At 42.2% G+C, this 22,443-nt stretch overlaps 1 protein-coding gene across 1 annotated transcript in view; it reads left to right on the top strand.

The window, feature by feature from the left end:
* Positions 1–22,443, top strand: part of Lrrc9 (leucine rich repeat containing 9) — a 117,362-nt gene that overhangs the window by 12,054 nt on the left and 82,865 nt on the right. Inside the window, exons 2-12 of the mRNA XM_055595314.1 lie at positions 2,812–2,892; positions 3,176–3,394; positions 4,210–4,350; positions 5,566–5,629; positions 6,165–6,235; positions 8,267–8,449; positions 10,474–10,629; positions 12,865–13,040; positions 14,484–14,615; positions 21,727–21,903; positions 22,249–22,366. Of these exons, the coding sequence (XP_055451289.1) occupies positions 2,845–2,892; positions 3,176–3,394; positions 4,210–4,350; positions 5,566–5,629; positions 6,165–6,235; positions 8,267–8,449; positions 10,474–10,629; positions 12,865–13,040; positions 14,484–14,615; positions 21,727–21,903; positions 22,249–22,366 (1,485 nt within the window). The 5' untranslated portion in view covers positions 2,812–2,844. The remainder of the gene's footprint in view (positions 1–2,811; positions 2,893–3,175; positions 3,395–4,209; positions 4,351–5,565; positions 5,630–6,164; positions 6,236–8,266; positions 8,450–10,473; positions 10,630–12,864; positions 13,041–14,483; positions 14,616–21,726; positions 21,904–22,248; positions 22,367–22,443) is intronic.

Here is a 22,443-nt window from a genome sequence, read left to right as displayed (position 1 = left end):
TTTTCATAGTCACTGTTGAGAAGCCAGGTATGATTCTGATGGGTTTTGCTATTATATGTTACTTGGCCTTTTTCCCTTGCAGCTTTTAGTATTTTTTCTCTGTTCTGTATACTTACTGTTTTGATTATTATGTGGCAGGAGGATTTTCTTTTCTGGTCTAATTTATTAGGTGTTCTGTAGGCCTCTTGTATGCCTATAGGTCTCTCCTTTAAGTTGGGGAAATTTTCTTCTATTATTTTGTTGAAAATATTTTCTGGGCCTTGGAGACGGGAATCTTCTTTTTCCTCTATTTCTGTTATTCTTAGGTTTTGTCTTTTTATGTTGTCTTGGATTTCTTGGATGGTTTGTGTCAGGAATTTTTTAGATTTATTATTTTCTTTGATGGATATAGCGATTTCTTCCATTGTATCTTCCACACCTGAGATTCTTTCTTCCATCTCTTGTAGCCTGTTGGTTATGCTTACCTCTGTAGTTCCTGTTTTCTTTCCTAGGTTATCCCTCTCCATGATTTTCTCCATTTGTGTTTTCTTTAATTTTTCCAATTCTATCTTCAGATCTTGAACCGTTTTGTTGATTTCCTTCACCTGTCTGACTGTATTTTCCTTCAATTCCTTCACCTGTTTGTTTGAACATTCCTCTGTTTCTTTTATTTCTTTCAGTGATTTAGTCATTTCCTCTCTGAAAGCCACAAACTGTTTGGCTGCATCTTCCTGTATTTCTTTACAGATGGCCATAAGCTGTTTTACTATATCTTCCTCTATTTTTTTTACACATTTTATTTGCTTCCTCCATTAACCTCTTCTTAAGCATAGATGTAAGGTCATCTTCTTGAAAATTCACTTATATTAGGGTGTCCAGGGCTACTTGCCCCTGGATACCTGGGTCCTGGGGATGCCATACTGCTTTGCCTTTTGTTGGTTGTGCTTTTATGCTGGTCTCTACCCATCTGGCTGTCTCAGGTGTCATCTGTTAATTTCTGGTGCCTGCTGGAGTCCTGGGGTGGGAGAATCCCCTTGGCAGTTCTAAAGGACATCCTCAGTTTTTTTAGTATGGTCAACTGAATGGTGGTGCTTCTCAGGAACTGTCACAGTTCACCTCAGGCCTATGGACCTGTGTGGTTACTGTGGTGTTCGGAAGGCTCTCCGCTCATCAAAAGAATTCCTGGAGATGGCTGCCCTGCTGCTGTGTTTCTTGTTCTGAATTTAGAGAACTACAGCTGCTATTAAACTGTACTTTCTGGGTGCAGCCTTCGTGAAAAACCACGGAGTTCGGTGGTTTTGTCAGTTTAGCTATAGATAACTGGTCACACCTCGGAGCAGTATCTGAGGGCTGCTCCAAGGGCTCTCAGGCTTTTGTAGGTCTGAGGTTGGAGCGGTGTGCCCCCAGTACCCTAGCTTAATCAGTGGCAGGTGAGCACAGCACTCCTGTGTGCAGTAGAAGGCCAGAGCTTAGGGCCTGTGGGAACCTAGAAACTTTTCCGGAGCTGGGTAGGTCCTGAGGGTTGGAACCGATGTTTTCTCCGAGTCTGTGATGTTTCAGGGTCTGCAGGTTTGTCTGGGATGGCGAGTAGAGCAAGCAGGCACAGGCACGTGGCTCCGCCTTGCTGGCGACTGGACAACTGGGTACCTGGGCGCCTGGGTGCTTGCAGCCAGAACTTTTTTTTTTGGGGGGGGGGTGTCAGCTGAGTGCTCCGAGGTCAGACCTGCTCTTCCCCTCACTGTGGGCTTCCACCCAACAGAGAAACTCAGTCTCTGGTGCCCTGGGGCCCTCAGTTCTGTCTGGGATGGTGAGTCGAGAGCAGGCAGGACTCTGTGCCAGCGGCTAAGCAATCCACTTTGGGCTGGCACCTGGGCACCCGCTGGACCTGGGTCTTTTCCAGGGGATGTCTGAGTGACCTGAGGTTGGTCCCGATCGTTTCCTGCACCATGGGGTTTTCTCTCGACTGGAAATCCCAGTCTCTGGTTTTGTGGGGCCCACAGTTCAGTCTGGGACAGTGATCAGAGCACACTGGCCTGTGGCTCTGGGCTGGCGGGACCTAGGAACTGTTTGGCGGTTTAGCTGGGTGACCTGAATCTGATTGAATCTCACACCATGGGGTTTCCTCTCACCTGGGAATCACAATCACTGGTGCTTTAGGGCCCAGAGTTCAGCCTGCTGGTCACTGTGCAGATCCTGCTGTGCTGCTGGTCATAGTGTTCTCTGGGCGCTGCCATCTTGGATCCCCGCCCCCAGTAATTCTTTCATATCCATTCTTACATATGGAAATCACGCACATCTTATGTATCTAATTTTATTTTCCCAGTGTGAATGAAGCTCTTTAGCCAGCATATAGATTAAAAATTATATGTTTATCCACATTTGAGGCACTTTTTTTTTTTTTTTTTTTTTGTAGTTCAGAGAACTGGGTTCAGCTTGGGGCACCGCACCACAGCCTGATTAGAAAGCAAAGCTACAGCCTGTGTGTGAGAAAAAAGCAGGACTGTCCTGTGAAAACTAAATATCTTGACTGGGAGCAAAGTAACAGGAAGGTGAAAGACGACTTCTTCCATGTATTTTCAAGGTTTACTGCTTAGAAGAAAAACTACATTTATTTTATTTGGGACAAATAGGCTGATGACGAAATAGGAGCAAGTGTGGAGAGGCAGACTTACCTTCAGAACACTGAAAACGTTTTCTAAATGAAAACCACAGAGATGAAAGGAAGTGTCAGGCAGAGACCTGATAATGCTGCCGTTGGTAGCTCCAAGGTGATTCTCCACTTGGACGGAGATGACTCTAGGGCTAATGTCAATCTTTCACTTTCTTTAACAGACACATTGATATGACCATTGATTTTAATGAAAGATGATTGAAAGTGAAAATTTAAATCGAACAGAAATCATTAAAGAACTGGTGAGTCCAAGCCCAATTTTTTAAAGATAATATTTGTAAGATAATGTTCTGCAGATAATATTTTGGTCCTCCTCCCTGGAGCTGGGAGGGTGAATGGGAAGGATGTTTCTTCTATCTCATAACTCTTGGAGTCACAGAAGTCACACGTGTGAGCTAACTTCATCCTTCCTGGGAGTATGAGAACGGCATCAGTTCAATGCACACTCCATGGTTTGTGGCATCCAAAGGCAGTTTCTTAACTGTTTAGAACAGATAACAATGCAAATTCTTTCTTTTAAAACAGTGTCTGTGCAATGGTTTAAATTACGAGGCGGTTGGACAAGAAGGATCCGACGCGTCAAAGCTAGAGATGTTTTTCTCGGGTTACCCCCGCATAGTCGGATTATCACTGTTTCATAATTTATTAAGTCTCACGATTGTTGCTCAAGAGATAAAGGAGATCTCAGGGTTGGAGACCTGCTCACAGCTTAAAGAACTCTGGATTGCTGAGTGCTGCATAGAGGTGGGTTGAAACAGAGAGTCTGGCAAGGTGCAGCTAATCCCGAACTCTTGGCTTTGGAAAAATAAGTCATTAAAATGTGTGCAGTACATACGGATCAAAACCGATAAATGGGCAGAGATAAAAATTCGTACAAAGTGAAAACAGAGTAAGGAGTCAAAACAGAAATATATTATTTTTTTGCAAATATATCAAATCAGATCACAGCCAGCGTGACTTAGTAGTAACATCGATTCACTTAGGTGTTAAATAGTTAGGAATGTACTTTAGAAAGTAACACCAAAAAATGTATCATGAGCAATAGAAATGTACACACTTTTTAACTCAGAAACCACTACCCCAAGAATTTTATACTAAAGAAGTAATTGAGCCACAGAGAACAGGTACATGCATGAAAGTATTTGTTGCAGCGTCTTCACAATACGTAAAATGATCCGATGTGAGTATTCTGCACATAGGGTAATTTTAAAGAAACCTGTTATGACCTTCATAAGATATTTTCTAATTATTAAGTACTATAATTTGAAAAATTATAAAAATCTGTTAGATGGTCTTAAGCAAAAAATACCACTACTCATAAAATTATACATTTATTATATTAACATAAAACAGATATAGTTGATTAAATTTTTCAAAAACATAGAAAATTAAGTATAGCTGCATTTGGGTGGAGATATTATGTGTTTATTCTAAATGTTTGCTTGATTTCTCTGGGTCCTGATATTACAATAGGTGATATTAAAAGAAAAAAGTTTTAGAACCCTACTTTATTTGATACGGCAGCGACAAGTAATACTCTTCAATCTCCTTTTCAACAGAAAATTGAAGGCCTTCACGAATGTAAAAATTTGGAAAAATTATATTTATATTACAATAAAATTTCAAAAATAGAGAATTTAGAGAAATTGGTAAAACTGGAAGTTCTCTGGCTGAACCACAACATGATAGGAAATATTGAGGTGAGATAATTTTTATAATTTGCCTGTAAGATCAGCCTACTGCCATGGCATTAAAACCGCAGTATCTAAGATCATACAGCAGAAAGGTCAAAATATTTATGACTAGCAGAGTTATTATTGCCAAGAAGAACTACTGTGGGGCTGGAGAGATGGGTCAGGGGTTAAGCACACTGGCTGTTCTTCCAGAGGACCTGGATTCCATTCCCAGCACCCACACGGCAGCTCACAAGCATCTGTCACTCCAGTCCCAGGGGATCCAACACCCCTCTTCTGTTCTCTGTGCACGGGCACACATGCGGACAAAATGCTCACACACATAACCTCTATAATGAAGTAGAAAAAGAACCAGCGTGCAGGTAACAGCTTATAAGGGGTCATGGTCTCCGTCTTCACAACAGGCCTGAGAAGTGCTTGGTGTTAGAAGGTTTTCAAAAGGGAGGTTTACCAAAGCTATGGGATATGTTGTTTCTCCAGTGGCTGCACTTTTCCCCTCCACTCCTTTCTGTTTCTTATTATAATTCTCTCCAGGTTCCATTAGAGTGGGGGTGGAGAGACTTCATTATACCCATTTTTCTCCGGGCCAGAGAAGCACACAGTATCTACTGTCAGAGCTCCCACGGAAATAACAAGATTGATCAACACTGATAATTTTTGTTGTTGTTGTTTTGAGGCAGGGTTTCTCTGTGTAGCCTTGGCTGTTCCGGAACTTACTCTGTAGTCCAGGCTGGCCTCAAACCCACAGAGATCTGCCCACCTCTGCCTCCCTAGTGCTGGGTTTAAAGGAGTGTAAAATTACAAGTTTTCCTGTCAACATAAAAGGTTGGAAACTTATCAGACCACTAGACAGAGAAGTATAGGACACTAAGAGATGCTGTGAGTGAGAAAAACAGTCTTCCGCGATGGGTTGATTGTCCACAGTTGATTATCTAATAACGAGTGGTCAACCCTGAAATCACGTACACATAACTTTGAATGGATTTAGTAGGTTGTGTCTATATATTCGTGTGTGTGTGTGTTTGTGTGGTTTTTACGCATGTGTGTATGTGTGTTACAGTTGTGGAGGAGGAAGACAGGAGTGGGAGTGAGGTATGGAGGCAGTTGAAGGAAGGAAAGTAAATGGAAGAAAATGATATAATTTTATTTTAACAAAAATGTTATTTTACAAAAAAATAAATAAAAATGAAATGAAATGACACGGTGTCTCTACACTTTCAGGGCCTGCAGACGCTGAAGAACCTAACTGATCTCAACCTTGCAGGAAACCAAATAAGCAGCATTGGTATGTAGTGTTTCCTTGGGAAGCTGAGCTAACGCATTTTGAAAGTGTGTGCTTGGATTCACACACACACACACGTGTGTGTGTGTGTGTATATATATATATATATATATATATCCACTTTGTCATTAAAAAAGCATTTCTATTTTTCATACGTTTTTACCTTAGATTAAGGTTCTTTCTATTGAGCTGTGAAGAAATTTGAAAATATTACTGGCTCTTTGAGAGTTTCTCACAATGTGTTTTGATCATGTTCAGACCCACAACTCCTCTTGCTTCCCTACCTGTTTTTAAATCTACTGTTCAAACGTGTAACTGTCAGTCACTAGTCGCTATTACTAACCACACAGTGGTGCCCTTCATCCTACTGATACACAGGAAATAATGGCCATCTGTAACTCCCAAGTATGCCAGGATATATCGTAAAGGTAGAGCTAGAAATTTAATTGTTTTTGCGATGCTGAGGACTGACCTCATGGCCTTGGGCGCTCTACATCTTCATCCCTAATGGCACTTTAATCTTGTTTTTAAATGAAAGGTCGATGTCTTGATCCCAATGAACAACTGGAAAAACTAAACCTGTCTGGAAATCAAATTACTTCTTTCAAGGTAAGTTCAACTAAATACTTGGTTTTGTTTATCAACTTGAATTACAAACTGTATAGACCAGAAAATATAGCCAACAACCCTCCTGCAAGGGGTAATTGCATTGAGTCCATCGCTCTGTGCTTCCTGGTGCTTTAGGGAAGGGGTTCCCAACCTGTGGGCCGTGATCCTTTTGAAGGCCTCATATCAGATATTCACCTTTCAATTCATAACAGTAACAAAATTGCAGTTATGATGCAGCAATGAAATAACTTTTATGGCGCGGGTCACCACAGCAGGAGGAAAGCTATTAAAGGATTGCAGCCTTGGGAAGGTTGAGAACCTCTGCTCTGGGGGAGTTCAGGAGGCATCTGATCAAGCAGCCATAAGGATTTGGTCCTTTTAGAACCAAAAACGAACTACTTAGTTGGCTGGTAGGCTGATACTCTCTCTTAACTTTCTCCGAGTCTTTCTGGCTACAGCTGTTTCTGTGGGGGTTCATCCTCTAATAGCATCTGAAAAAGTGGACTGCCCTTTCTCAGTCCTGAGGTCTCTTCCTCATCTCCGTCCATACTCATTCTCTAATAATCCCATCACATCTTTTGACTGTAAGTGCACCTACTCTAATCACAGCTAAATTGGTCCCTCTACTTATCCTGATGACTCCTCTCAACTACCGACCTCAAAGTGATGTCCACTCCCCAAACCTCTCCCTGCAGGCGTCTCTGACTCCCCAAGTGGTATTTCCACTTTTCCAGTTAATTAAGCCAACATCCTTACGGCCATTTCTTTTCACTCCTATTCTTTCTTCATATCCCATCCTCAATCCGTGAGCAAATCTTATCAGTGTCCATGCAGAATATGCCCAAAGCCTTACCACCCGGGTCACCGTCAACCTGGCTGACAACACTGTCTCTACCATTCTGCATTACTGAGGGGAAAAATTAAAACCCACCTTCTCACAACTCTCCCTATTTTTATTTATTTGTTTATTGTGTGTGTGTGTGTGTGTTAATGTGTATGCATCCATTGCACACATGTGGAGATAGAGGACAGCCTGTAGAAGGAATAGTCCCCCTCATTCCTCCACACGGGCCCTGGGGACCAAGCTCAAGCTGTCAGGCACGGCGGCAGGCGCCCTTACCTGTTGAGTCTCCTCGCCAACCCCCATTTTCTTTTCTCTGTCCTCAATCTGTTCTCCACACAGCAAAGCTTGCCGGCGTCCTTTCAAACATGCTACAATAAGTCTCTCTTGTCAAAACTTCCCTTGCTTTCTCATCTTGTCCACGACATAATTCTGACAGTGTGAGATTGAAGTTATGCGTCCAAGCACACTTTATGATTATAGTAGAGAAAGAGGCGTAAGGAATGATTTTAAATCAGTCAATGTAAATAGATACTCTTTAGCTCAGATTAAAAGCAAAAGGGTGTTGCGAAGCAGTAGAATGAGTATTTTAAAAAGAAATTTGAGCAAAATGTTGCCCGATCAGTCCAACGGCAAAGGAATTAATCAACAGGAAAGGCTAGGAGCATTTTAACAGGCGTTGGAGGAGGCTCTTCTTGGCAGTGGACATTCTGAGAGGGCGAGATGAATATTCACAAGGGCTTGGAGAAACCCCGGGTCTGTCTGAGTAATGTCAGCACTGCCATTTGGCTCAACTACAGCATGCACGTGAGAGCACAGGGAGGAGGGACTAAAAGGTTAATCAGATCTTCAGTGTGGAGTGCGTTGGACAGACAGCGGAGCTGCCACTGCTTCTTCCGCAAGGGGCTATTCTAATGCGACCCCAGATGCCCCTGGGGCACAGTGAACCAGAATTCGTGTACATTGGCCAGGAGCAGCTGGGCACCCAGGAAATGCGTAGCTGGGTGTCCTCCATTTAGCAAAGCTTGCTCTTTTCTTCTGGCAGTTAACCTGTGCTCTCGCTAGAGACAAACATCTTCAACGCATGTATGTAAGCGTGCAATCAGAGCGTGTTCCGTCAGATGGCGGGTGATCTTAAGCGTTCACGGTGAGCCTTCCTAGCTGACTGAACACCATCGTTGATGTTGTAGGACCTTACTAACTTGACCAGGCTGCTCCACCTAAAGGATTTATCTCTGAACGATCCTCAGTATAAAACCAACCCAGTGTGCCAGCTCTGTAATTACTCCACGCACGTGCTGTACCACTTGCCGACGCTTAAGCGACTCGACACATTCGATGTATCAGCCAAGCAGATCAAGGATCTAGCAGACGTAAGTGCGCTCACCATCAGGTAACTGTGACTCACGTTTGCCTGGCTGACGGCCCTTCTCTGGCCGGGTCCCTTCTCTGGCCGAGACCCTCAGGTCTCGTCTCTGCTTGCTCTTGCTTGGTAAGCAGGATGTTTCGCCTGAAATCACAAAGATAACAGCGTTGCTGGAATTCGGTGGGGAGACGAAAAGTGGGAAACGGAGGTTGGAGATGGATTTTCTTAAACCTGATTATTAAAACCTGTTTTAGAACAAAGCAAATGTATACATTTTAAGCCTTTTCCCCCACATGGAAGAGATCTAAGTTACATTTGAATTTCATTTGAATACTAAAGCATGTCTTGGTATATCTAAATAAGTGCAAGTAAGTTTCGTGAACAGCTTGCTGCTTGTTTGAAATTTAACTCAGCGTCCACCATTTTGTCTGGCAAAATAAATCATGTGCTCCACAACACATGGTTTTGTTTTAGTTTTAAGAATTTATTTGAGATCCTTTTACCTCTCAGTGACTCACATATTTTTTTTTTGTACTGGATTTTTCCATTTATGCCAAATATTCAAAATAATAAGAAACATCATCAAACAATTACATAGAATTATATATTAATATGTAACCATATAATTATTTATTATATTATAATATTATATTAAAGAAAATACAATCATTTTTAATTTTGAACAAATACTTGCATGTTATAAATGTATAATTTTAAATAAAATAAAGCAATTATTTTATTATTAATATATAATTATATTACTGTATAAAATAATATGTGATATAATTATACGATGTGATGATATTGTTACAATCGTATAGTAATATAATATATATAGCGTGAGTGTGTCTAGTGTGTACCTGTGTGTGTATGTGTGGGTGCACTCACCTGCGTGTGCTCACATGGAGGCCGAAGGTAGATGACGGGTGTTTGGCTCTGTGCTCTCTATCTTGTTTTTCAAGAAGGAATCTCTCACTGAAGCTGGAACTCATCCTCTTGGGTAGCCTGGATGGTCAGTTCTCTTTGGCTACTCAAATTCTCAGGCGCCATTTAGCTTGTGTATTTTGAAGTGGGCTATTTAATCAATTTATTGTTATTAGCTGATTGATAACTGGATGGTACACTGGCATTCAATTTAAGGTTGGAGAAAATCGCACTAGGGTGACAATCTAACGAATGGCAGGCTTAGTCTGAAATAAGTTCACTTAGAGCATCTTTTTGCAGAATGGTAGACGAAGGTGTATCTTCTGTTGTCAGCCTTTTTAAAAAGGTGAATTATACTCAATTTTACATTTCGTTTTAACCCTTCCTTATGTGTTTGTTTTCCATGAGTTAAAAATTAGGACTATTGTGCTGCAATCCTATGTCTTTTTAGCTAAGTATACTCTTTAGTATACAAATTATACTATAGTATACAAAGTATACAAATTAAATTACGCCTGCAATTTTTTATTGGAAATCCTGAAAATAGACATGCATAAGCCACATGCTCACATATTAAAAACGAAGAGGCCTTTTGAGATTTTCTATCTTACGTAATAAATTGAATACAAGCTCCTGTGAGCCTCGTCATGCCTGCTGTCATCATCAGCGTTTCTGGTGGAGCTAGCAGACGTCCACATTAACAAAGCACTTAGGCTCTTATGCCTGTGACCAAAAGCTCTTAGGGAGGAAAGAGTTTATTTCAACTTACTCCTTGCGATAGGACATCTAGAAAAGCCAGGGCTGGACCTCAGGCAGGGCAGGAACCTGGAGGCAGGAGCTGATGAGGAGGCCGTGGAAGGGTGCTGCTTACTGGCTTGCTCCTCGTGGCTTGCTCAGCTAGGACCGCTGTTCACAGAGATCCAGGCCCTCTCATATCACTCCCTAATCAAGAGAGTGTACCACAGGCCAGTCTCACTGGGCATTTTCTCAACAGAAGTTCACTCTTCCAAAATGACTCTAGCTTGTGTCATGGTGACCTAAAACTAGCCAGCACGGCTACCTGTAATGTGTTTTACCTAATTCTTTGTCATTTCCTCTTACCTTCAGGCCACAGCAATAAAAAAAATAATGTATTATAACATGCGAATAAAAACTGTTCAGAGACATCTGAATGAAGAACTCGAAAAACTGAATGACAGGAAAAGCAAGTTGCAGAAGCTACCAGAAGAACGGATAAAAATATTCAGCTATGCAAAAAAAAACGTAAGACTTAATCACGTAAAATTTCGGTGTCTGCAACGTAGGAAAACTATCTGACGAAATAGTAAACCCTTAATTCTCCTCCTCCCTGCCACCCAATGTGGTGTGTGTGGGTGTGTGTGGTGTGGTATGTTTGTGTTTTATGCGTGTGCGTGCAGAAGTATTCATCATTAAAGGTCAGAACATGAGCTAGGGACATGGTGGGGACCAGTGAACCCTTGGTGCTCACTGGCCAGCCTAGGCTACCGAGCAGACTTCCAGGTTGAGATACCCTATATCAAAAATCAATGTGGCCGGCACCTGAGGAATGACACCCGTGCCTGACCTCTGGCCTCCACACAAAAGCATATGCCCCCACATACACACTAAACAAAAATAAAGTCTGCAAAGTCAAATTATCCTCAAGAGACATGATGAAAAGATTTTATCCTTTGCACAAATGTGTCCATAAGTAAGGTAAGGTTAAAAGTAGATGTACAAATAGCAAAATTGAAGGAACCATGTAAATCAGCACTTTACAAATGAATAAATTACAATGGCTGATAAACACCTGAATGTAGCTCTCTCCCCACGAATTTTGAAATGTTCACAGAGTGTGAAACCACTTTTGCCTGTGAAACTATTGAAGCGCAGCACGCAACGGCCTTATGTGATACAGATGAGCATAATGCCATCTGCGATGCTCCTCACAGTGAGCTGTGGCCACACGGCCTCAGAGAGCTCCCAGACTTCAGCTAGGCAAGCCCACTTGTCTACTTTATTCTATGGATACCTCTCACCACCACTGATCATTTTTACAGTAGGTTCCTGGGTCATCATTTAAGAACAAAGCTGGAGGGCTGGAGACACAAAAAAAAGAGGCTGGCTCTGCTGCTCTTGCAGAAGGCTCACCTTGGTTCCTCGAACCCATACCAGGCTCTGCAAAGTCACCTGTCACTGTGGCTTCAGGAGAGCCAATACATTTTTCTTTGGCCTTCATAGGCACCTTCATTAATTACACAAACCCACATAGCCATATATTTAAAAGTTAAAAAAATGAAATTTTTATGAACTAGAAGTTTGACATGTAAATTAAATTAATAAATAAGTAAATAAATTAGCATGATTACATTTCATAATCAAAATGGTAGTCTTAAAGTACAATGTCAATAAATTTAAATATTTGATTAAAAACCACAGAAGGATTAAAAAATCGAAATCCATTTTATAATGTGCTATTTTTAGGTATATAGGTTGAGAATCCCTTACCTACAATGCTTTACAATCAAATGGATTTTAGCATTTGGAGTTTTTCACATTTTGGGGTGTTCACATGGACTATACCAGCTGAGCACTCCTTAATTAAATATCTAAAGCATGGCCAACATTTCAAATTTGAGTATGCTTCAAATTTCAGATTAAAGGTACCCAACCATATTAATTAAAATCGCAAGGAAGAAAGGGAATATATGTTACATAGGCTGTACACATTGTAAGTATGTAATTGGCTATAGCAGTTAGTTATAGCTATAGAAGTGAAGAAATATAGCTAACTACTATTAAGTTTCTTTTTTTTAAATTTTGTGCAATATAGCTTATCTTTAAATCCTACAGAGATTTGCCCTGGACCCAAACTTTAAGGGAGTGACCGAAAAGCTAAGTAATCAAGATAAAAAATATTTAAGGCAATATTTTAAATATCCCAATTAATACCAAAAAGCCCAATACGGACAACAAGCCTCCCAAAATATTAAAATCTAATGCAATGCGTGCTTTTGAGCTAGTTGGATACTGAAACAAAGGAAATTATTGCCTCCCCTTTGGGTATTTTCTATACTTTATATCTCTTCAGACATAATTGAAAAAAACACTGAAAAGTTAGCATGTTAAAAAAATTACATTATTAGAAGTTTAAGGTTTTATTCACAACCAAACCAGCACTGATTGTAATTTTACTTTGGCCTTAAATATACAAACTCAGCATTTCATGGCCTGTTTTTTTAATGTTCTTTCTTGTTTTCAGTTAAGAGACTGTCAAGCTCTGTCTTTTTAACCTGTCACTTGTTGAATAAGTACTAGTTGGATTTGCACCAGAGTGAAGTTCTTATTTGACTTCTATAAAGCTTGAACTACCTAGGTTTCTACTTCGATCATCTAAACTGACTAATAAATCTCACCACAAAGTGAATATCCGAGTTGAGGCTTTGCCTTAACCACGCTTTATCTTTAATTTGCTCTCTGGTACATTGTTTTCAACAGTTAGAACAGGAATTGTCTGAACTCCAGGGATCTGGTAAAGAGCCAAATGAGAACGCACCAGAGGCTGAGAAGCCCAGGAATAACGAGACACAGGAATCAGTTATGCATCAGAAGATGCTGGCCAAACTGAGCGCTCTGGATGAGAGGATCACGTTCTGGAACAAGAAACTACATGAGTACGTTCTGTGAACCTTCTGGTCATTCAGATAGGAAACATGGAAGAATGCTGGGGGCCAACAGTTGAGCGACAAAATATGAACTGCTCAGGCACTCATAGTTCCCAGGGGCCCCACCCGGGTACCTAATGCCGGGCTCTGGCTGAAGCCATTTTCAGTTAAGCACAGTGAATGAGAGCCACTCAGTTCAGCACCTCAGCAGGTAGACAGGACCCCAGCAAGGCACACCCACGGTCCTGGCTTGGTTCACACTGCTCTTGCATTCACTGGGACACTGGGTAAATGAGTTAATCGGTCCCTGTAATAATATTAACAACGGGATTGATAAACGTAATGAAACCTATACACCTAAAAAAGATAATCAAGAGAGCGGACATGGGGTAAGATGATCAATCCTCGTTTAGAAAGACAGATGGGATGTGCATTGAACGTATGACAGGAGTCTACTGAGCGCATCTGAAAGACTCTAACTAGCAGTGTTTTCAAAGCAGATACAAAGACTCATGACCAAACGTTCGGCAGAGTACAGGGAATCATATGAAAGAAGGGGAGTTAGTATGATGGGGAAAGGATAGGAGCTCCACAAGGACCAAATATATCTGGGCACAGGGTCTTCTCAGAGACTGTCATTCAACCAAGGACAATGTATGGATATAACCTAGAACCTCTGCTCAGATGTAGCCTGTGGTAGCTCAGTAACCAATTGGTTTCCCATAGTGAGGGGAACAAGGACTATTTCTAACAGGAACTCAATGACTGGCTCTTTGACCTCCCCACCCCCCAAGGGAGGAGCAGTCCTGCTAGGCCACAGAGGAGGGCTTTGCAGCCAGTCCTGAAGATACCTGATAAAACAAGATCGGATGAATGGGGAGGAGGTCCTCCCCTATCAGTGGACTTGGAAAGGGGCACGGTGGAGATGAGGGAGGGAGGGTGGGATTGGGAGGAAATGAGGGAGCGGGATACAGCTGGGATACAGAGTTAATAAAATGTAACTGATAAGAAAAAAAATAAAATTAAAAAAAAAAAGCAATGGGATTGTAACAGTTGGAGGTGGGGAGCTTACTCCACGCCCAGTGACCCTCAAACTAGCCATTTAGACGCAAGAACTCTTAGTATCGGCACACCACTGAGAACACTAAGGTGTAAGAAGACAAAGCGACTTGTTGGGGGTTTGGCAGCCATGTTTTTAGACCAGGGAAGTTTTCTCAGCTTTTCACACTCTGAGTGAAGGGTAACAAAGTCAGTGGGGATTTTCAAACCAGGGTGTCTGGTTCCTGGTTCAATTGCTAACACTAAGCTCGCTAGTCCACTAAAAGCAGAAAGTGGCTGATGTTACAAATACACGCGACCTGTTACAGAGCACGCGTGGGGCAGACCGCTGTGATTGAATAGTGTGACTTTCACACCATACGGACATTCACCTGTGTGCTTTGTCGTTGGTAGAATTGAAACCATTTATCACATTGAAGTCAAACAAACGAAGAAGAGGCGTGGCTTACTGATCCTGTTTTTGCTCACGGAGCTGGAGACGGTGGGGAATATCCATTTTGAAGAAGGCACTCGATCTGATGACTGGTAAGCCTGAACTCTGCATATGGCTTTGAAAACGATTGTTCTTAGGGTCCCACGCCAGATGATCAACCTATGAAGTGTCTCATTTTTCAAGACAGTTTTTAACAAAATATCTATCTGTTGAAAATTTGCTATTTCCCATCCGTAACTGCCTAGTAGCTTATATGCCACGAGCTTAGCTCTGGTCACCTCAGCAGTGTTATTCTTTGCCCATTTTCTTTCTCAGACAGACAACGAAAAAAAAAAGCGTTTATGAGAAGTTTATAAAAACTTTAAGAAAAAAAGTTTATGTTCCACTATTGTCCTCATGCATGTTTATACAGTGGCTGGGTAGATACATCCCTGGATTCTGAATACTGGCTGGAAACCAGAACAGAGCAGAAAGCACAGCTCAGTTGGCAACAGCAGGTTGGCACCAGGGAAGGCCATCTCATGGCTGTCCCGCAGGCTTCCCGTGGGAAGCTAAGCTGTCAGTGAGCACATGGCCACTGAGTCGTGAGAGAAGGTGTGACAAAGCCTGACGCCAGGCCGTGGGGGTTCCCAGCGAGGATCACAGCCAGCAGGGAAATGGTCTGGGTGCGATAAGAGTGCAGCTCAGCTCAGCCCGATGTTGTCAGCCTGTTCAAACGTCCGGGGTCTGGAGTCCGACACCAGGTTGTGTATTGTAAGCATATTTAAACCCAGCACAGCGTGGAAAAAAAAAGTTTCTTTGTGTCATACAATCCCTGATGCACAAGAAGGCATAATTAACATCAAAACCTAATTCAAAATACATGTCATTTCTGGCAAGAAAGTGAGTTCTAGAGATAGGCTGCATGTTTTAGGTTAAGGGCTGAGGGAAGGATATGCCATGATTTCTGTAATACATAGGACATTGAGGTCACTTGGGCTGTTAGGCACTTCTGGCCTTGTCTGTGGGAGCTTGGGCAAGAACCCTGGAGCTACAGATAGTATAAGGGTTGTCTAGACTATTAAATATGGCTCTGGTGCTAATTGTGGGAACTTGACATGGCCTGGCCCCTCAGATAACCCAAAGGTCCCTAGACTCTTAGTCACCTCCATTTCCTATCCTTCTGGGTGGGAGAACAGATTAGACATCTTTCCTCTGAAAAGACAACCCTTTGTGCTTAACATCCCTGGGTCCCCCAGTGATCTGTGGGTGCAAGGATTTCTGTGCTCCCAACATCAAGCAAAACTCCCATGCTGGCAAAGATGGAGAGGACCACGAGACACAGAAGTAGAGCCTGGCCATTCAGATCTCAGAACCGTGGCCTTCCTGCCAGTGAGCTGAGCAAGCAGATGTGTGCTCTCAACTAGAGGATATAATTAGAAACAATCCTTAAAGTAAAAGAAAGCCTTGAAAAAAAAATCTGAGTTTCACATTTTTGAAGTCGTTTTCTTAAACTGAGAAAGCCTTTCACGCAGCTGAAGGTCTCCCTAGAGCCATGTTGTTGACCTAGGTGTGTGGAGGGTCAAACGATGTGCGGAAGGACAGGATGGGCTCACACCTCACCCTGGAGCGCATGTGTGTGACATCAGCAGCAAGGCAGAGACTTCTGTACATAGAACACATGCCAAATTCTCATGAACTTTCAGAAATGAAGTGTGGTTGTGAGGTTCCCCTTAGATGCATGGCTGCTTTCTGAAGAGGTGTCCAGTCCCTAGTGAGTAAAACCTTGGGTCCTTTTGTGGAGAAGTGGGAGGAACCCTCCCCAGGGAGAGACCTTTTAAAATATGTTCTTTTACTGCAGCAAATCCATTTGTCCAGCCATTGCCGTGTTCTTTGAATCACAATATTTGGCTCTTATGTACCAGGCCATGAAAAATGTTCATGACACTTTTCATGTAGACAAGGCCTTGGTTTTTCAAATGCACAAACTGAAAGGTGTCTGCAGGTTGAAATTTATATTCACTCATATTCAGCTTTTGAAATTTATATTCAGCTTTTGGATGAGTTTTTATTAGAATAAATTTGGATAGGATTTTTATTAGACATAATAATGTATTTCTGGTTAACCTCTTAATGAAACAGGACAATCTGCAAAAAAATATTTAAAAATAAAATTATAAAATATGATTTCTACAACTATGTCAGCCTGGTAATAATAAGTTGGATGGTTTGACGGCTTCTAATAGGTATCTACAAAGCATTAATTTGGATGTAACAAGAATAAGCTTGACCTGTTTTAAGGAGGTAATCAAATGTATATTGGCAGAATTTCAAAGTCAGTTGCTTACTTTAAACATTCTGCATGCAGTAATCCCAGCACTTGGGAGGCAGAGGCAGGCAGATCTCTGTGAGTTTGAGGTCCACAAAGTGAGTCCAGGACAGACAAAGCTGTCACACCGAGCAACCCAGTCTTGAAAAATTAAAAATCAAAAACAAAACAAGAAACCTTTCACATGCTTGGCCACTTGAGGACTGCTCTCTTATGTATAATTTAAAAAAATACAACTAAAATGCTTTAAATAGGCAGGCACCTCATTTCTGGCTGTTTTGTTTGAACATTTAAACATTTCATCAATATTTTAAAGGCCAAGGCTATGCCCTTTAAATAGGAAGTGCTTGAGATTGTTTATTAGAATAATTTTTCTTTCTTCAGCAAAAGAAAAAAAAATCCCCAGAGATTTCTAATTGCTATTCACTATTTCTCAGCATCTTTTCGTTCATGAAATATATTCAGTTTTTTTAAGCATCTTATTTTACAGATACTTGTTTGTCAAATGGCTGGTTGCTGTTAGCTCTGTCCTTTCAGAAGCAAATCATTCCTCTTCGTATTGCCCATTGAGTAACTAGTTGGTTTCACATGGCGTTCAACAAGTGGGGACTGGAAAGCAGGAAAGATGTGGTCCTTGCCCTTGACAGGCTTTCAACATCACTGCAGATATAGTCTATTTAAAGCAAAAATAACCTCAAAGCACCATAAAGCAACGGATAACTGATTCTGTGACCTCCTTGAGGGAAGTCAGATGCTTCATGTGCCTTAAGTAAAGATGGCTGCCACAGGCTGGGTTCGAGGACCAGTACGTAATTAGCAACTGAGGTTTTCCTATCACTCGGCAGGTGCTCACTCAACAATTTAACTTTTAACATGCAATGCTTCTCAGTAACTGATCTCTTTAAATTCACTTCTAGTAAAGTATACTATTAATGCAAAATAATGAGTTTCTTCGTACTTTTCCACGTGTGTATGAAGTGCGCTTTGATCATACCTGCATCTCACATCACCCTCCCGCTTTTCCCTTCTACTCCCCATATCTGTATTAAGATTTTAGCTATAACACTTTATGGAAGCATGGCAGTGACGTGATGTGCTTCACACTCTTAAATCTGCCATACGCTAAAGTTTTTTTCGTTATTATTATTATTTATTATAATTTATTCACTTTGTATCCCAGCTGTAGCCCTCTCCCTCATCTCCTTTCAATCTCACCCTCCTTTCTTTCCTTCCATGTCCCTCCCCTAGTCCACTGATAGGGGAGGTCCTCCTCCCCTTCTATCTGACCCTTTCCTATCAGATCTCATTAGGACTGTCTGGATCCTCTTTCTTTGTGGCCCAGCTAGGCCACCTTACCTAGGGGAGGTGATCAGAGAGCCAGCCACTGAGTAATGTCAGAGACAGTCCCTTTTCCCCTTACTAGGAAACCCACATGGAGACTGGGCTGCCATGGGCTATATCTGAGCAGGGGTCTAGGTCCTCTCCATGCATGGTCCTTGGTTGATTCATCAGTCTCTGCAGGTCCCCTTGAGCCCAGATTTTTTGGCTCTGTTGGTCTCCTTGTGGAGCTCCTATCTCCTCTAGGTCTTCTTATCTCTCCCTTCTTCATAAGATTCCCTGCACTCTACCCAAAGTTTGACTATGCATCTCAGTATCTCCTTCAATACTATGGTAGGTAGAGTCTTTCAGAGGCCCTCTGTGGAAGGCTCATGTCCTGTTCTGTTTTCTCCTATTTCCAATGTCTGTCCTGTTTTCCCTTCTGAATGAGGATTAAGCATCTTCCCTAGGGTCTTCCTCCTTGCATAGCTTCTTTGGTACTATAGATTTTAATATGTGTATCCTATATTATATGACTAATATCCACTTATAAGTGGGTATATACCATGAGTTCCTTTCTGTTTCTGGGTTACCGCAGGATGATATTTCCTAGTTCTAGGATCATGAAGTGAGTTTTCCTAGATGAGGCTGAGTTTCTTTTGACCATTTAAATGAAAGTGTTTTACATCTGTTTTTAAAAAATGGCCACGTGTATTTTAAAGGAACATCTTAGTCTGTGGTGTGTATTACTATGGACCACATTCAGACCACATTGAATGAGTGATGGTTGTGGAGTAGTGAGAAGTTCTGTTTCCTCTGTACTGATGTACTTGACGTACCATTCTCTGTTCTTTCCATGAGCTTTGCTTTCCCTTGATTCTCTCTAAATGGACTTTCACAAATTATTCATAGCTTCAAGAGTACTCTCTCTATCTCTCTCTCTCTCAGACTTGTGCTATGCTTTCCTGTCTGTGGGACATTTCTCTTTGAGTGTTCAATTGGAGAGGCAAACAACAAATTCAAAAGGGAATTTGAGATAATAGAATAGAGAGGACTTTCATCCAAACTGTGTGTATGATCTTGACATACCACTCGGCCCCTTGAGCCTTGTATGGGAAATGAGAAAAACAAATTGATAGGAGTAGACAAATTAATATGAAAATGCTTAGCTTTCAATGTTAGGGTGTTGTTTCCAGCATTTTCCTGTTAATCCAGGCTTCACAAATACTGAAGCCATCCTTAACTTCATTCTTTTGCTCACTTTGTGATATCCAATCACACACACTCGTTGTTATCCACGATCTTTAATCCAAGGCACCTGCCTGGACCCGCAGGGCCCAGCATAAAGCCTGCCAACAATGCAGGTGTCGACCAATCTGTAAGGCTCAAAGCGGTCTCAGACGATCCTTGCTAGCTCGCTTTTACTCAGAACACACCTTATTAAAGAGAAAGCCAAATGAATACCCTTGCCTGAAAGCTTTCAGTTTTCAATCTTTCTCCTCCGATGGAGGATTGAATATCTCTCAACTACTGTCACACTCTGATAAAACGGTGAGGCTGATTTATGTGCCCCCCTGTTGTGAGAGAATGACCAGGGGCTGAGATTTGCTTGTTCTGCTTCCTTTGCCAAAGATGAATGCCTTTGGGTCCCTCAGCCTTGCTTTATCCTTCACACACACACACACACACACACACACATGGACTGACCTAGGAGGTTGCCTGTCTGTCACTGCTGTGATTCCTGAGGACCCCTGGCCCTCTGGTAACATGCCCACTGAATAACAGGAACGTCTGTACAAAGCCTGGAGCACCAGCTCCTTTGGAGTGCAGGAAGTGAACTACTGAGAGTCAGGTCAACTTCTGACGTATTATTTAGAGGAGACTTGGGTAGCATGAACCCAGCAAATGGCCCTTTTATAGGAAGGGGCAGTGTCTCACCACAGACGTTCACCTGGATGGTTAGTGGGATCTTGGAACTTTGAGCAGACTTTGTGCTTGACTTTAACAGTTTATAGCTGTCTGCCTTAACAGATCCAAACTCTCCTGGATCAGCTAGAGTTGGGAGGCAGGAACTCTACCGCCGAACTATCAATGCCCCTACAGGATTAGCTAGACTCAGCAAGTTCCATTTTTTACTTCATGATAGAGAGTGTGCGCCGGCCCCTGTCTGTGAGAAAGCCAGGTCCTGTAAGCTAGGAGTTCAGTTACTGGGCTCACAGACCGCCCATCAAGAAGCTTCCTCTGTGGCTGTGACGGCTGTGGGGTAAATGTGTCCCACTTAGGATCACTTGCTTTCTCGATAAATTGTCTTTCAATCTCATCTTACTCTCTGCTCCGTTCAACTTTAAGACAAGATTGTAATTCCACATGAATGGCCAGATGAGGACAGCAGAGAGCCAGCCAGTCCTTGGCGGCTCCTTCTTGTGAGTTTCACAATGCAGCCACATCTTCCTCTTCTTGGTTCTCAGACTGCGTTTCTTCCTGGAGGATCTTCCCTAAGGCTTCAAGAAGTCTCCCTCTGCACGCCTCACCCCAGGCTTCTCTTCCGAGTCTTTATCCGTCTATCATTTGATATGTTTGTGGCTTTATACAATACTGTATATCTACTTCCTTTGGAACACAGGCCTTAGGGGAGAGAACAAAGACACTGTTCCTTTTACTGTGTGTCCTAGGTTCTTGGGATAGACACGGAGATAACGATGATTCTGACGAAGGCAGGGCTAGTGTGATGACGACCCAGGGCCTGATTCAGCATCCATTTGAGCCGTGGTACAGCCTGCTGGAGGCTTAGCTGCCAGGGTGGAGATAGACACTACTGCAGCTTTAACCACAGGTTTGGGGCCAGGTGCAGAGTAAGGTAAAAGTCCCTTTACATACTAGCAAGGGCATTTTAGAAAGCAACTGGCTATTCAAATCTGGGTACGACAGCGAAGTCTGCATAGAAATGGATAATTGCATATGAGTGCGTACACACACATATGCCTGCGCACATACGTTCCAGGTGAAATCACCTAAGGTGTGTGAAAACAAGAGGGCCATAGTCTGGTTCCTGAAGAAATACAAGCTTCCCAAGTCTATCAGAGGCCGGGGTGTAGCTCAGTGGCAAAGGGCTTCCCTGAATGCAGAAGGTCCTGTGTTCAATCCTTAACACCATTAAAAAAAAATTTTTTTAAGTAAAATAAATGAAAAAAAAATTTAAAGTATCATTTCAGAGAACCAGAAAAAAAAAAAAAAAAAAACTATTAAGGCCACAGTCAAGAGAAAAGTAGGCAGGAATATGTGATCACACCAGGCCAATAAAACAATCTTGGAATAAAGGACTAGTCAGTTAACACAACCTTTAAGAAGATGAACTAGATAATAGATAATAAAAAAAACATTTTTTACTGTGTTTCAAATTTTAGCATCTTTTATTGATTAAATATGCCGTTAGGAGCCAAAATACAGTTACCGTGATCTGATGAAGCATGCCTAGAAAAAAAAAAATCACAGAATAGGAGCTATGGCTTTTCGGATTCGCCCTTCAGCACCCTGAGGGGCTCTGTCGTGTTCTGTGTGTGTGTTGTGTCTCCACACAGGTTTAATTCCTGCTATGAGCTCATCCTCTCACGTTTCTGCACCTGGGACTTCAGAGCGTACGGCATCACGGGCGTGAAGGTCAAACGTGTCATCAAAGTTAACAACCGCATTCTGAGACTGAAATTTGAAGAGAAATTCCAAAAGTGTTTGGATCAAGAAGACGTACATGATTCGGAGTAAGCTCCCGCTCTGTGTCGGGTGGCCCGGAAGAAGCCTGCCTTTGTTTTGTTTTGTTTTGTTTTGTTTTGTTTTGTTTTGTTTTGTTTTGTTTTGTTTTGTTTTGTGAAGACTGCACCCTGCTGGTAAATCCTGAGCCTGCGTCTCCCATGTCTGAGATGCCTTCCTGGTCTGTTTGCACTAAGCTTCCTCTTGAGAGTGAGGTAGCAGCCCTGGGGTTTTAGTGACACCGGTATCTCCACCGCAAACAGGGGTACCCTCACCACAGGGTACGGTTCACTTACCAACGGTCACACTTCCGAGAAATCAACTCTCACCCTTTTTCTGTCTCCGTTATTCCCAAGGACCTATCAAAAGATGCTTGAGTGCCTTTTCTATGTTTTTGATCCTGAAATGACGGTAAAGAAAAAGGATCTGCTACAGATACTTGAAAGGGGATTCAGAGAATGCGAAGCCAACAAGGTAGTGTACCCCGTCCTGCTAGAAAGTAAGGTCTGCTTCTGATCCAGTGTATCTCCCACCCCACCCCACCCCCCACC

This window comes from Psammomys obesus, unplaced genomic scaffold (assembly GCF_907164565.1).
Source record: "Psammomys obesus unplaced genomic scaffold, mPsaObe1.curated_primary_1811, whole genome shotgun sequence".
Taxonomy (NCBI): domain Eukaryota; kingdom Metazoa; phylum Chordata; class Mammalia; order Rodentia; family Muridae; genus Psammomys; species Psammomys obesus.
Note: the sequence above shows the minus strand (reverse complement) of the source record. Positions and strands in the feature narration are given on the sequence as shown.